At 38.2% G+C, this 13,985-nt stretch overlaps 2 protein-coding genes across 2 annotated transcripts; both read right to left on the bottom strand.

Annotated features, from left to right (window-relative positions):
• Positions 1-303: 303 nt before the first annotated feature.
• Positions 304-1,873, bottom strand: LOC135721781 (granzyme G-like). The gene is made up of 4 exons (XM_065244246.2): positions 1,655-1,873; positions 1,194-1,314; positions 623-850; positions 304-535 (listed from the first exon to the last, which is right to left on the bottom strand). The coding sequence occupies exons 1-4, from the start codon at positions 1,801-1,803 to the stop codon at positions 383-385; spliced, it is 651 nt and encodes a 216-aa protein (XP_065100318.1). The 5' UTR covers positions 1,804-1,873; the 3' UTR covers positions 304-382.
• Positions 1,874-8,154: 6,281 nt separating this feature from the next.
• Positions 8,155-9,722, bottom strand: LOC135721793 (granzyme E-like). Its single transcript, XM_065244251.2, has 4 exons — positions 9,430-9,722; positions 8,989-9,109; positions 8,506-8,733; positions 8,155-8,418 (listed from the first exon to the last, which is right to left on the bottom strand). The coding sequence occupies exons 1-4, from the start codon at positions 9,576-9,578 to the stop codon at positions 8,266-8,268; spliced, it is 651 nt and encodes a 216-aa protein (XP_065100323.1). The 5' UTR covers positions 9,579-9,722; the 3' UTR covers positions 8,155-8,265.
• Positions 9,723-13,985: the final 4,263 nt, after the last annotated feature.

Genomic DNA, 13,985 nt, shown 5'->3' with positions numbered 1-13,985 from the left:
GACCTCTATTGAAGTTGGGTTTTGTTCCTAAAAGAGTCTTATAGCTAATAAATAGTTTAAGCTTTGGAGTCAATACTTTACAGCATGATCATTTATTAAAACATGTTGTTTTTTTGATAGTTCATGTCATTTTTTCTGTTATATCAGTGGTAAAAACGTTTCCCACAAGTTAAAAGAGGTGAGCTGCAGTAGCGTGAAGATTTGTAGTATAACTAAACCATGTAGGTTGTAGCAGCGGAAATTATTTTAACAGACTTATGAAGTGATAAAGATTTGCCTTTATTTCAATTCAATTGCAGAGGAAGAGCTCTCATAAATCAGACTCCTTTAATATCAAACATGTTGAGGTGATCCAAGTTTGCCCTCCATGGTTTGTGATGCTTTAAAGAAATCCATTCATGATTTCATGAATCCATGGAAGGTAGTGAGAGATTTTAGTATACATTGTAAGGTAGCTTGTAAAATCATTCGTTATGTAGGAAGACACAATGCCCACTGCTTCATTTCCACAAATAAGTGGACCGCCAGAGTCTCCCTATAAGAGAAAATGTGCTTTAATAAGCCATAAATATACCATTAAAATCTGACAGTTAACATAAGTGAAAGCTTATAAAATTAATACCCGTGCTGGCCCGGCTTCTGCCTTAGTGCATAAAGTGTGGGGTCTGGCACAATTTTCAGAGTCTAATAGAGTCAAGTTCACTTCTCTTAGAACTCTTGATAGAGATTCCTTATTATATTCCTGCCATCCCCAACCCATGGCCATGCAGTTAGTTGAGATTTTCTCTTTATTAGTTTCTGGCAGAGCAATGATATTCACAGTCTTGTTTAAAGTTGCTGGGGTTTTAAGCTGAATAGGAAGACATGTAAAGATGCTTGAGTTGCAAAATCCGCTAAATGCCACCTCCATAAAAAATGAAATAATGATATTATCTAAATGTTCCCGACACATATTCATCAAATACTTTATCTTCAAATCTGCTTAATCCTCAGGCCATTCAGAAATGCTGGCTTGTTGTCCTTTAAGAGTCTGATAAAAATGCTAATTTACAAGAAAACGTGTCAGACGCACGGAGAGGGTTTTGCATTTGAGCTCTTCATATGTTTTTTAAAAAGTAATAAATTGCACATACAAATGCAAAATCAAAATTATACAGTTACTGCTAAAATAAATTTGGAAGATAAAGACAAACCTTTAGTAGCATGATGTCATCACCTGGCTGGTTCACAAAACCTTTATGTGGAAAGACATCGACCTCTATCCCATCAGGTAAATTATTTGTGTCATTAACACCCAAATACACCATGGTATGTCTAAAGCAAACAAAATTAACGAAATATTAAAACATTTCCACTATTTCAACCCTACAGTATCGTTTACACAATAATTTGACAATACTTTGGTTGCATCGTGCATATGTACAAATATCATTCACCATTTTATTAGCATACAAGTGTTTATAGTTTAATCACAGTCAGTAAATGTTAATTACACCTGAAAATGCTTTGATTATAAAGTTTATGTTATCAAGATTACATTTCAATTATAAAAAATCAGCTTTTCATTTTACAAGTAAGGTTTTATAGTTAGTTATATTGATGTATAGACAAAGTTTGTGTTTTGATGTCACTGATAGTATATTATTTTACTCACTCTTTTTTGCAGTGGGCAGCCGTCATCACAAAATCTTCCCTAACCAGAAATCCACCACATGCTGAATGTGTTTGTGGGTCACGAATGTAGACCATGTATGGGCGGCTGTGTGGAATGGACACCTTACCATTAACGATATCATGATCCATGCCGACACCTAAAAAGAGATTAAGAAAACCCCTGGTGATGTTTTTAGTAATGTTAAATGTGATAATAAGACCATTTGCATTGGTAAAGACAGATTCACTTTATTTTCTCCTATTCTAAGTTCTTATTATGAAACTATTTAAAGGGTTATGAGAAACTGTCTGCTGTTATTAGTGTAGTCTGATATGAAGTCATTACCTGGGGTGCAGGAGTGCAGCAGTAGCAGTGTAGTTATAAACCAAAAGATGCTCATTGTAGTCACTGTTCAGTCCAGCGATGTGTGAAGCACAGTGAAGTCGTCTTCTGATTTAAATACAGAGTCAAGGGACTCAGAACAGGAAGATGAAGCTAGAAATTAAACCATGCACTGAATTCAGATCAGTTTATCTAATTTAACATCTCTAAAAAGTGCTGATCATTAGCGTTAACCACAATTGATGATAAGACCAAACATACAGAGGCAGATCCAAATGCCAAAGGCCAGGCAAAGGTCAGTTCTACCGATGGGTGGAATCTACCGATGGGTTTACGCAGCCCGGGTAAAGTCAACACATAACTCAGAACCGCGAAAAAGACCAAATGTCTCGTTGATGAATCAGTGGTCTATTCCTATAGTCTGTAAGCCAGTAGGCCTATTTTCCGTAAAATCTGCACCTCTTTGAGGCTTCAATTTTATAATGATCCTTACTCTAAAAGTAACAATGTGAAAATACTAGCCCATTTTTTGGTGATGTATTTGCAAGACTATTATGCTGTTTATAATAAAGGGTGTTTAAAGGGCTGTTTCCTGAGAAACTGTGACATTGTGAGTACACTTTTTTAGTCTGTTCACACATTAAAATTAGACAACTATTCTCTCACCTTGCACACAGTCTAGTGTAGTAGTTCTCTTGTAAACTATCTTTTGGAACAGCTGATTTGCAACAGATAGTGTAGGCCAGAGTATGCCAACATTAAATATTTAGGGGGACATTTTGCAAATATTACAGGTAGGCCTAATACATTAATAAAAGATATATGAATACTATATTCTAAAACATAAAAGATGAGGGAAGCATGGTGTTTTAAGAGATTAGTTCATGGTTAAAAAAAACTAATAATCTATAACTATTAACAAACTTTAATATAATTTAAACTTTGTAATGCATTGTAAGTTGCTTTGGATACAAGCCTCAATATTTACATAAAAATAACAAAAAAAAGTATTTGATCTTTATTTAAATACATTTTACGACATATGACACTCTTAACCCAATGCAGGGTTTCTAAATGGATGCTTATATATTTTAGTCAAGGAACATAATGTCAAGTACTGTAGTTGGGTAGTGCAACACTTATCCAAATATCTAAATGCCGAGCAAATTGTAATTTCGAGCACTGCGATAAGTTATTAACATAATTTACAAGTTCCTGTTATTTAAAAGTGCTCACTTTGGTTGATGTCTTCGTTGGAATCCGTAGCGGGACAGACTGCATCTGTCGGCATCCTCTCTGACTTGGGGTGTGGGAGGCAGATGTAGCGGACGAGGGCACTTGTCAATCGTTAGCTGAGCTGCTGGCTAACAACACTGATGTTGATTACTATGGTAAGCTTGAACTGCTAGCTAAAAACAGGATGTAGCATTGCGAGGTTGTAAATTCATCTTTCCTATTAATGATGCAGACAGTGAACTAGGTAGAGATTGACAGTTCTCTAATCCAATTACGTTGGACATTGTCAGATTGACGGCAACCTAGCCCAATGGCGTTTAGGCGAATCATATTTCAAAGGAAACTGAGTGTTTAAGGGCATATTTGCGTTTATTTACATCATGCAATTGGATTAGCTACAAGAGAAGTGGAAATACGCAGGATACCTGCGTATACCCTGCACTAAATCACTGTTTAGAAGTACTCCCCTCCCCTGAGCGTTTCAGCCAATCACAGCACTGGCACTAGATATCAAGCCTTCCGCCAGCTTCTGGCAGTTCAAGCTCACCGTCCATTGGTCAGGTGAGTAGCACAGATATGGTAAGATTCAGGATTCAAGTGTTACTGAAAAAGATTAACAAAAATGATTAAAAAATAGATTTGATTGATACATCACTTACAGACAGTGGTGTAGTCGCACAAGTTCAAAATGTTTAATGGAAAACAGATCCGAAATTACATTTCTACAGACGGTCGACACCTCACGCAGCCCCTTTGTTGCTCACCATAGGGAATTAATGACTTCCAGTTTATTGGCCGTCGATTGTTGTGTGCAGTGGAAAGGCGGCTTTATGGAGTGATATGGGTTAACTTAGCCGTGTAATAAGCTGAATAATGTACAGCCAGACAGTTGTTATAACACAGGGTGATACAACACCCCTCTGCTTCTTGTCAGGCTCCTGATCTGTCAGGGTTAAATCTGTGAAAACAACCGTAGGCCATTTATAGCATAACATTTTACTCACTCTCATTTGCAGTGGGTAGCTGTCACCACAAATCTTCTCTTACTAAGAAGAAACCACTACATGCTGAATGTTTTTTAAGTCCTGACTGTACACCATATATGGGCGGCTGTGTGTAATAAATACTCTAATGCCATCAATACCATGATCCATGCCAACATCTAAAGAGGAATTTGCGCTAAATTTGGTGTAATATTTAGCCTATCTGGTCTTAATTGATGCAAGGACAAAGCATGCACAAGCATAATCTGAGCAAGAGCAGAACCAATTCATATGAGAAAACTGTGCTGTATATTGTTTGGAAATTCCACTTCAAATGGCTTCCGCCTACAAAGCTTTTAATCATGAAGCTTTTCAGCGTCACCTTATTAGTTTGCCCAGTAGACATCATACTAACATGAATATAAACCTAGAGTAGTCAGAATGCATTGAATTGAGATCAGTTGATTTAATATCTAACAACATTTAAGAGGAAGTGTTGCTCATCAGCTATCGCTGATCTATCCTAACAGGGCTGTTTTAGATTGAGATCAGGTGTTTTTGTCAAACCCTGAGGTACACAGTAAACTTTTAGTGTTGTGAAATTGATCTTCACCGTGCTGACATGCTTTTATGCATTGATGCTGTTTCATGGTTATCATGCTGTGTATTTGCTGATAGGAATAAATCCATCCAATTATTTTAGGTCAAAGCTACTTTACGTTTATGGCTAATTTCTCAGTATTATAAAATTATTGACCAGTAGCTGAAGGTTTTTCTGAACAAATCTGAGCACATCAGCCTGTTTATATGCATAGATGCAAAAAGTGTCTCATTTGTGTGTGAAACCTTGCACGTTGAGAACATTGAGGTAAACTCAAGGTTGTTTTAATTCATTGTCCTGCTGCATGAGGATTGGCAGTGTTGGCTACTTCCTCTTTCAGCTGCATGCTATAGATTTTACGAGATAGTTGAAGTTTCTTTCTAATGTTTGGTTATTGTAGTTGATGCAAAAAAGTGCTGTGAAACGTGTGAAATCTTACTTCAGACCTTTCATGGAAATTAAAACACTTAAAAAAAATCCAAGAATACTTCACTAAAAATTCAACATGACCTCTAGATTGAAGTTGGGTTTTCTTGCTAAAAGAGTCTTATAGTAATAAATAGTTTAAGCTTTGGAGTCAATACTTTACAGCATGATCATTTATTAAAACAGTGGTTCTCAACTCCAGTCCTCGGGCCCCCCCTCCCAGAACATTTTAGATGTCTCCATATATAAAACACCTGATTCAGTTCATCAGCTTGTTAGTGTGTTAATTAAGAAAGTTTCAAACATTTTGGAAGGAGTCTAATGAGTGGAATCAGGTGTTTCATATCAGGAGACATCTAAAACATTCTGGGAGGGGGGGCCCGAGGACTAGCGTTGAGAACCACTGTATTAAAACATGTTGTTTGTTTGATAGTTCATGCCATTTTTTTTACCAAGGGCTCCAGACTGCGACCAAATCGAAACCGTGACAAAATACAAAATGCGCGATCAGGTTTTTACCGTATATTTTCATGACAAATGATAAAGGTCTTAGACATCCGTTGTCACAGTGTTAAACTGTGTTCTGTGTTTGTCATGGTGTTTTAGTGTTGTTCCCCGAGTAGCCACCAGATGTCTCTTCCCCTCACTGTCACTTGTGCCATGAACTGCATCTCCCATAATCCCTTCTGTTATCATTGATCATTGTACTCCGCTGTTCCCACTCACCTTGTTAGTGTTTGTGTATTTAAGCCCTGTCTGTTCAGTCTATGTTGTGGATTCCTTGTTTTAAGTCACATCGCCTTCTGTGCCTGTGTTTATTTATATATATGTTCTGGATTGTGTTTATGGATATTGACCTTTGCTTGGATGGATTATGATTTTGGATCACCCTTATTAAACTGCTTATGGATCTAACCTGTTGTGTGTGCGAGTCGTGACATCAGTGCCTAGTTAAAGGAGACATTTCACAAGACTTTTTTAATATGTCAAATAAATCTTTGGTGTTCCCAGAGTACATATGTGAAGTTTTAGCTCAACATACCATATAGGCACTTGGGTTTTTTTACCATATGGGTTTTTGTGTGTATCCCTTTAAATCCAAATGAGCTGCTCAGGTGGGCGGAGTCTCAAGCACAAGTGATTGATACATCACTTAAGGCCGTTTCACACGGTACGCGGCAACCGCGAGTGTTTAGTTCTTTTTCAATAGGAGACGTGCGGAAAGCGGCAAAACGGGGGCGGTTACAGAGGTGAAGCGGAGTTGGTCCACATGCCTTGCTCGTGCACCCAAAATCCTATTCCTTCTCCGGACATGGTACTTCATGACAGGCGCCGTTGAAGATAAACATATTTGGACTAAATACTGCACAAAACTCTTCCAATACAAGAGAAAAGCTGAAGCCGCGCGGCGATTTTGCCGCTTACCGCGTACCGTGTGAAACGGCCATTACAGTCAGCGGTGTAGTCACACAAGTTAAAAAAATTTAACGGATCCAACTGTCAAAACGGATCTGAAAATTACTATCCGCAGACCTCACGCAGCCCCTTTGCAACTCTATATAGGTAATGAATGGCTTCCGGTTTATTGGCCGTCGTTTGTTGTGTGCAGTGGAAAGTGAGCAGCTGTCACCACAAATCTTCTCTTACTAAAGAAACCACTACATGCTGAAAGTTTTTTAAGTCCTGACTGTAAACCATATATGGGTGTAATAGATACTCTAATGCCATCAATACTGTACCATGATCCATGTCAACATCTAAAGAGGAATTTGTAAAATGTTTGCTAAATATGGTGTAATATTTAGTCTATCTGGTCTTAATTGATGCAAGGAGAAAGCATCCACAAGCATTATCTGAGCAAGAACAGAACCAATTCATATGAAAACACTATACTGTATATCGTTTGGAAATTCCCCTTCAAATGGCTTCCACCTACCTTTCCTCATTAGTTGGTCCAATAGGCATCAAACATGAATATAAAGCTAGAGTAGTCAGCATAAACTGAATTCAGATCAGTTGATTTAATATCTAAAAGGCATTTAAGAGGAAGTGTTGATTATCAACTATTGCTGATCTATCCTAGTGCTTTTTTCAGCCAATGAGATTAACAGTGAATTTTTAGTCATGTGAATCTGATCCTCTTGATCATGCTGACATGCTTTTATGCATTGATGCTGTGTTATGGTTGTGATGGTGGGATGTGTATCTGCTGGTAGCATTAAATCAATCTAAATTTGTTCATTTTACTTTTATGGCTAATTGTGCTTGCATTTTTCAGTCTCATAAAAGTATTGACCAATAGCTGAAGGTTTTACTGAAAGTATCCCAGCACATCAGCCAGTTTAGATGTGAAGATGAAAAAAGTGTCTCCTCTGTGTGGGAAAACTTGCATTTTGAGAACATTGAGGTAAACTCAGGTTGTTTAAATTCATTGTCCCGCTGCATGAGGATTGGAAAGTGTTGGCTGCTTTCTCTTTCAGCTGCGTAGTATAGATTTAAGAGATAGTTTCAGTCTAATGTTTGGTAATGTGGTTTGTGCAAAAAGCTAATGAAAACAATTGTGTAAAATCTTATTTCAGACCTTTTAACGGAAATGAAAACTCTCATGAATACTTCACTAAAGATTCAGCACCTGTATGTTGAAGTTGGGTTGTGTTGCTTAAAGAGTCTTGTATAAACTCTGGAGCTAATAAATAGTTTATTAATCTTTGGAATCAATACTTTAAACATGTTTTTATTAAAAGTTTATGCTATATTTCTCCAGTTATTTTAATAAGTGGTATAAGCTTTTACCTCAAAGTAAAAGAGATGACCTGTATAGTGTGAAGAGGACTTGTAATACCACTAAACATGTAGGTTGAAGTTGGGGAAATAATTTTAACAGACTCATAAAGTGATAAAGATTTGCCTTTATTTCAATCTAGTACATTAAATTGCAGACGAAGAGCTTTCATAAATCAAACATGCTTTAATATCAAACATTTTGATATTTTCCAAGTTTGCCTTCCATGGTTTGTGATGCTTTAAAGAAATCCATTCATGGTTTTATGAATCCATGGAAGGTAGTGAGAGATTTTAGTATACATTGTAAGGTAGATTGTAAAATCATTCGTTATGTAGGAAGACACAATGCCCACTGCTTCATTTCCACAAATAAGTGGACCGCCAGAGTCTCCCTATAAGAGAAATTGTGCTTTAGTAAGCCATAAATATACCATTTAAATCTGACAGTTAACATAAGTGAAAGCTTATAAAATTAATACCTGTGCTGGCCCGGCTTCTGCCTTAGTGCATAAAGTGTGGGGTCTGGCACAATTTTCAGAGTCTAAAAGAGTCAAGTTCACTTCTTTCAAGACTCTTGATAGAGACTCCTTATTGTATTTCTGCGAGCCCCAACCCATGGCCATGCAGTTAGTTGAGATTTCCTCTTTATTAGTATCTGGCAGGGCAATGATATTCACCATCTTGTTTAAAGTTGCTGGGGTTTTAAGCTAAATGGGAAGACATGTAAAGATGCTTGAGTTGCAAAAGCTGCTATCTGAATGCTCTCGACACATATGTTCATCAGAAACTTGATTAAACTCTGATAAAAATGTTCATTTACATGGCAACATGTCAGGCGCACTGAGAGGGTTTTGCATTTGAGCTCTTCATATGTTTTTTAAAAAGGTAATAAATTGCACCTACAAATGCATTATCAGAATGATTAGTTGCTGCTAAAATACATTTAGAAAACCAAGACAAACCTTTAGTAGCATGATGTCATCACCTGCCATGTTTGCAAAACCTTCATGTGGAAAGGCGTCGACCTCTATCCCCTTAGGTAAATGATTTGTGTCATTAACACCCAAATACACCATGAGATGACTAAAGCAAACAAAATAAATTAAATGTTAAAAGATTGCTACTATTTCAACCCTACAGAAAAGATTTACACAACTAGTTAAACAATATTTTGCTTGCATCATGCGTATGTTCAAATATCATTCACTATTTAATTAGCATACATTAGCATGTTAATTACACCTGAAAATGTGTTGATTATAACGTTTATGTTATCAAGATCACATTTAAATAAAATTGTACACATAATAGAAAAAATGTACAACTAAAGTTTTATGCTTATATTGATGTATAGACTCACAAAGTTTGTTTTGATGTCACTGATAGTATATTATTTTACTCACTCTTTTTTGCAGTGGGCAGCCGTCATCACAAAATCTTTCCTTACCAGAAATCCACCACATGCTGCATGTGTTTGTGTGTCACGAATGTAGACCATGTATGGGCGGCTGTGTGGAATGGACACCTTACCGCCAACGATACCATGATCCATGCCGACACCTAAAGAGAGAATGACAAAACCTTTGCTGATGTTTCTGTTACTGCAAGCCACATTAATTGTGATAATAGAACAGTTTGCATGGGGGAAAACAGATTCACTGTATTTCCTCCTATTACTTATTATCAAACTATTTAAACAATTATGAGAAACTGTCTGCTGTTATTAGTGTAGTCTGATATGAAGTCATTACCTGGGGTGCAGGAGTGCAGCAATAGCAGTGTAGTTATGAACCAAGAGATGCTCATTGTAGTCACTGTTCAGTCCAGCGATGTGTGAAGTCGTCTTCTGCTTTAAACACAGGGACTCATACCAGCAAGATAAAACTAGAAATTTTCCCATGCACTGAATTCAGATCAGGTTATCTAATATATCAGCAAAGGAAATGTTGCTCGTCAACTTTTGCTGATTTATCATAATGTAACCACATTCAGGTGATAACATCAAAATGCATGCTTTGGAAAAACATCTTTTTTACCTTTGTGGGTTTGTTGTAGGCATCATACTGTCATGCACAGATAAATTTGGCAGTGACTTTTTGAAATCACTTAATGCACACATCAGACAAAATTTTTGTCGTTTGGGACATGCGTGGCATGGTTATGCACCATGGCCCAAAGTTAACCTCCGGTCTGTTTTTCTTCATCGGTTTTGCAAGAATGTGTCTTGCCCTTCTGTCTAACCACACTGTCTCAGATTGTTCAAGTTGGTTTGTGTTCAGTTGGTAACATTAAAGGTAGGGTAACACATTTTGAAAAATGCTAACGGTAGCCGCCTAGCAATGAAATCCCGATCCCCAGTGGCGGTTCTACACGGAGGCCAAGGGTGGCCCGTGCCTCTGTAGACATGTCCCTGGCCACCCCTGTGGCCACCCCGTGCTGACCAAATAAAAAAGTATGCATTTATTTTGATTTTACACGCGAGCGCCAAAAGCGGAACTAATGCGACGCAACGTTCTACACGGGCAAATTAGAGCGGCGCACCCAGTCACTGTAGCCGCCTGCGTTTGCTGCGAGTGCTGCCCGGCTAGTGTCTCAATTCGTTCCCAATCTCCTGATGTTGAGAATGTGTATGCAGGTTTGGGCACTGGTAAGGTCTCTAGCTGACTTGACATTGGGACACTGTTCACTTGCTCTCCTGTGACGTAGCTGCTTAAGCACGTTGTGATCATTCACAGCTGTTACTCATCAACAACCGGCAAAACCAACATCTCGCTAACCTTTTAAAGTTTACACATTGTAAAAAGCGCTGTAATTATGCTCCTACATATACGTGCATAAATTGGAGGAATATAATTAAATGTTACATATACAAATGTTTATATTTTAAAATAAATATTATTTTAAATACTGATTAGATTGTGTTCCCTAACTGTCTAGCAATGTGTGTTTAAATGTAAACTAAAACAAACGTTTGTCTTTATAAAAGTTTGCATTTTATAAACATTGTTGAGTAGGCTCGCATGATTTTCGGTTGGGGGGCTTTAGAAAAGAGCCAAGCTCCCCTTTTGCACCTGCACTCACTCTTGTATTAAATAAATATTTATCTGATTGTAAAGTAAAATAAAATTTACGGGGCAGTTTCCCGGAAAGGGATTAGACTAGTCCTAGACTAAAATAAATGTAAGAGCTGTCCAAACTGAAAACAACTTGTACTGACATATCTTAAAATACATCAGTGCCCTTTGTTTTGCTTCAAAATGCACACAAGTTATGTATTTAGTAAGGCATGTTTGTTAAAACTAGTTATATTTCCTAATTAAACTAAGGCCTAGTCCTGTCTTAAACTAATTCGTTTAACCAGCCCTAAAATCTTTAAATATAATTTCTTGCCATTTTTTTATGTGCCCCTCTGGTAAAACACTGGCCCCTCCTTGGCCCCCCTAGTGAAATTTGTCTAGAACCGCCACTGCCGATCCCACCCTCAAGTCAAATCGCCATCCAAAGTCACGCCTCTTTCCAAACACATGAACATGCACAGATCAGACGGTCACGTCTCATGTCTCATTCACCAGTGAGAAAACTTCGCAGTACAAAGTGAATAACACTTCCAAAATAACCAACATAAACAACTGGTTTACATCAGAATTAGTTTAAGCACACGTTCGATTGTGTAGACGTAGTAACTATATCGTTATGCTAATCCGGAAAACGAACACAAATTTCATAAGCAACACAACGTTTCATCAAAGTAGAATATCTGAATCCATCTCAATACAAACATATCGCGTACCTACCTTACCAAAATAAACAGTGCAACGACCCTTTCAGACCCTTTGCCTCCTGTAGCTGTTTGCATCTCGTGGTAAAGCAGTAAAGTTACAGATGTTAATTTGGGTTTTTGCTCTTGCTGATCCAGGCAGTTTTTGCTGTTGTTGTTATAAAAGATGCCTTTAGTTTTGTTGCTCCTGTGTAGGTTGTCAATTTAGCAGAAAAGTTTGCTGTTCTCGCTGTTTACAGACAGAGCGCACGTGAACGCGCCGATGACGTATGGTATCTGCGTGGACTCGCTGCACGGTGGGAATTCAAATTACGCTTACGTATGAGGGACATAAAAGGAAACGTCCGTTCGGACCGAAATCTATGATTTGTTGAACATTTTTTGGTCCTACGCCTTTCACAGATGACATAAATTTTTACAAATACATTTAAACAACTTAACACAGTGATTGCTATCAGAATGTGAGGAGACTTTTAACCAGCATAACTAAAAATGTTTTAGGATCAAATCTGTTACCCTACCTTTAAAACGAAGGCTAGTAGCAGCAAGTAGAAAGGATATAAGGCGTGTGTTACTCCCTGTCCTCGATTTTTCACAAACAAGGATACTCCCAAGCTATGTGTTGTCTGTTTGTGAGTGAAGCAAGCACATGCTTTCTTTGAGGGGAAGGCATGTAAACATTGTGAGAAGTTTCTACGATCAGGACAATTGCGCAGATACCTTTGTTTCCTATCGATATGGAAAAAACCCTGGTTTGTAAATCAGGGTCTGATGCTAGGGGCCCAGTGTCACAGGACAATAGTGACAACAGATGCTTCCCTCACAGGCTGAGGAATGGTGATGAAGGCAGCGCAGCCAGGGGACTATGGGAAAATCGCCATCTCCATTGGCATATAAAGAGATTGTCTGGAGATGTTAGCAGTAAAGCTCTCAAACACTTTCTCCCAGTCCTCAAAGGTCATTATGTCTTAGTGATGATAGACAATACATTCGGGGAATGAGGCCTGGAGAATCTCCCATTTATCTGGAATGAGTTTGGTAGAGCGGAGGTTGACCGATTTGCGTCTTGCGAGACGACCCATTACACACTGTGGTTCCTTTACACATCCAACCCCGTTGGGTCTAGACACTATGGACTGGACAGATATGGTCGAGGCGACATCTGTATGCTTTCCCCTCATCAATCTGCTACTGGGAGATCTAGGGAGAGTTTGCCAGGAAGGGATCAGTCTCAGAGTCTCAGAGTGTGGTTCTCGGACCTTCTAGCTTTACTGGCAGGTCAGCCATGGAAGATTCCCCTCAGGAGGGACCTCCTAACTCAGGCAGGGAGCACACTATATCACCTCCGCTCAGAGCTTTGAAAAATGTGGGTATGGCCTCTAAAGGGGATCAGTTTCTAAATCAGGGTCTCTCAACCGAGACCATACTTAATTTTGGAGCTCCTTCCACAGAAAACTTTAATAAAAAGTGGAGACTATTCACTTGGTCTATATTAAAATACTTGATCTGTATTAAAAAAAACAGATCCAGTTAACTGCCCAGTGGCTTTAGTTCTTGAGTATTTACAAGAAAAAAAAATTCTGGTCTATCTCCATACACCATCAGAGTATACGCTGTGGTTAAACTTCGATCAAATAAATTTGTTCAATAGAATAAATGGGTTTTTGGATTCTCCTGGGTTCTCCAGGGTTAAAATAAGTCTTCTTATTAGCCATTACTTCTCTAAGGAGAATTGGCAATCTGCAAGCATTATTAGCTTCGCCTTCATGTCTGGAGTTTGCTCCATGAAAAATTAAGACTATTTTATACTTGAGACCAGGCTATATTTCCAAAGTTCCTAGCAATGTGGATAGGACATTGGTTCTTCTGGCTTTTCATCCTCCTCTACATGAGTCAGCAGATCAACAGAGGCTACATATTCTATGCTTGTTAGGGTATTAGAAGAATATGCAAGGAAATATTTTATTTGGAGAAGATCCGACCATCTTTTGGTCTGTTTTGGTTCTCTGAGTAGAGGACGTTCGGCCTCTAAGAAGACAATCAGCAACTGGATTGTAGAGGCTAGGCTCTCCAGCCTATGGGGTGCACAATATGCCTTCAACTATATTAATTTAGGGCACACTTGACTAGATGTATGGCATTCTCTAAGGCCCTTTTGTCATGGGCCTGATGCTCAAGAAA

The sequence above is a fragment of the Paramisgurnus dabryanus genome, chromosome 24, assembly GCF_030506205.2.
Source record: "Paramisgurnus dabryanus chromosome 24, PD_genome_1.1, whole genome shotgun sequence".
Taxonomy (NCBI): domain Eukaryota; kingdom Metazoa; phylum Chordata; class Actinopteri; order Cypriniformes; family Cobitidae; genus Paramisgurnus; species Paramisgurnus dabryanus.
The sequence above is the reverse complement of the archived record's forward strand: the minus strand, read 5'-3'. Positions and strand labels throughout refer to the sequence as shown.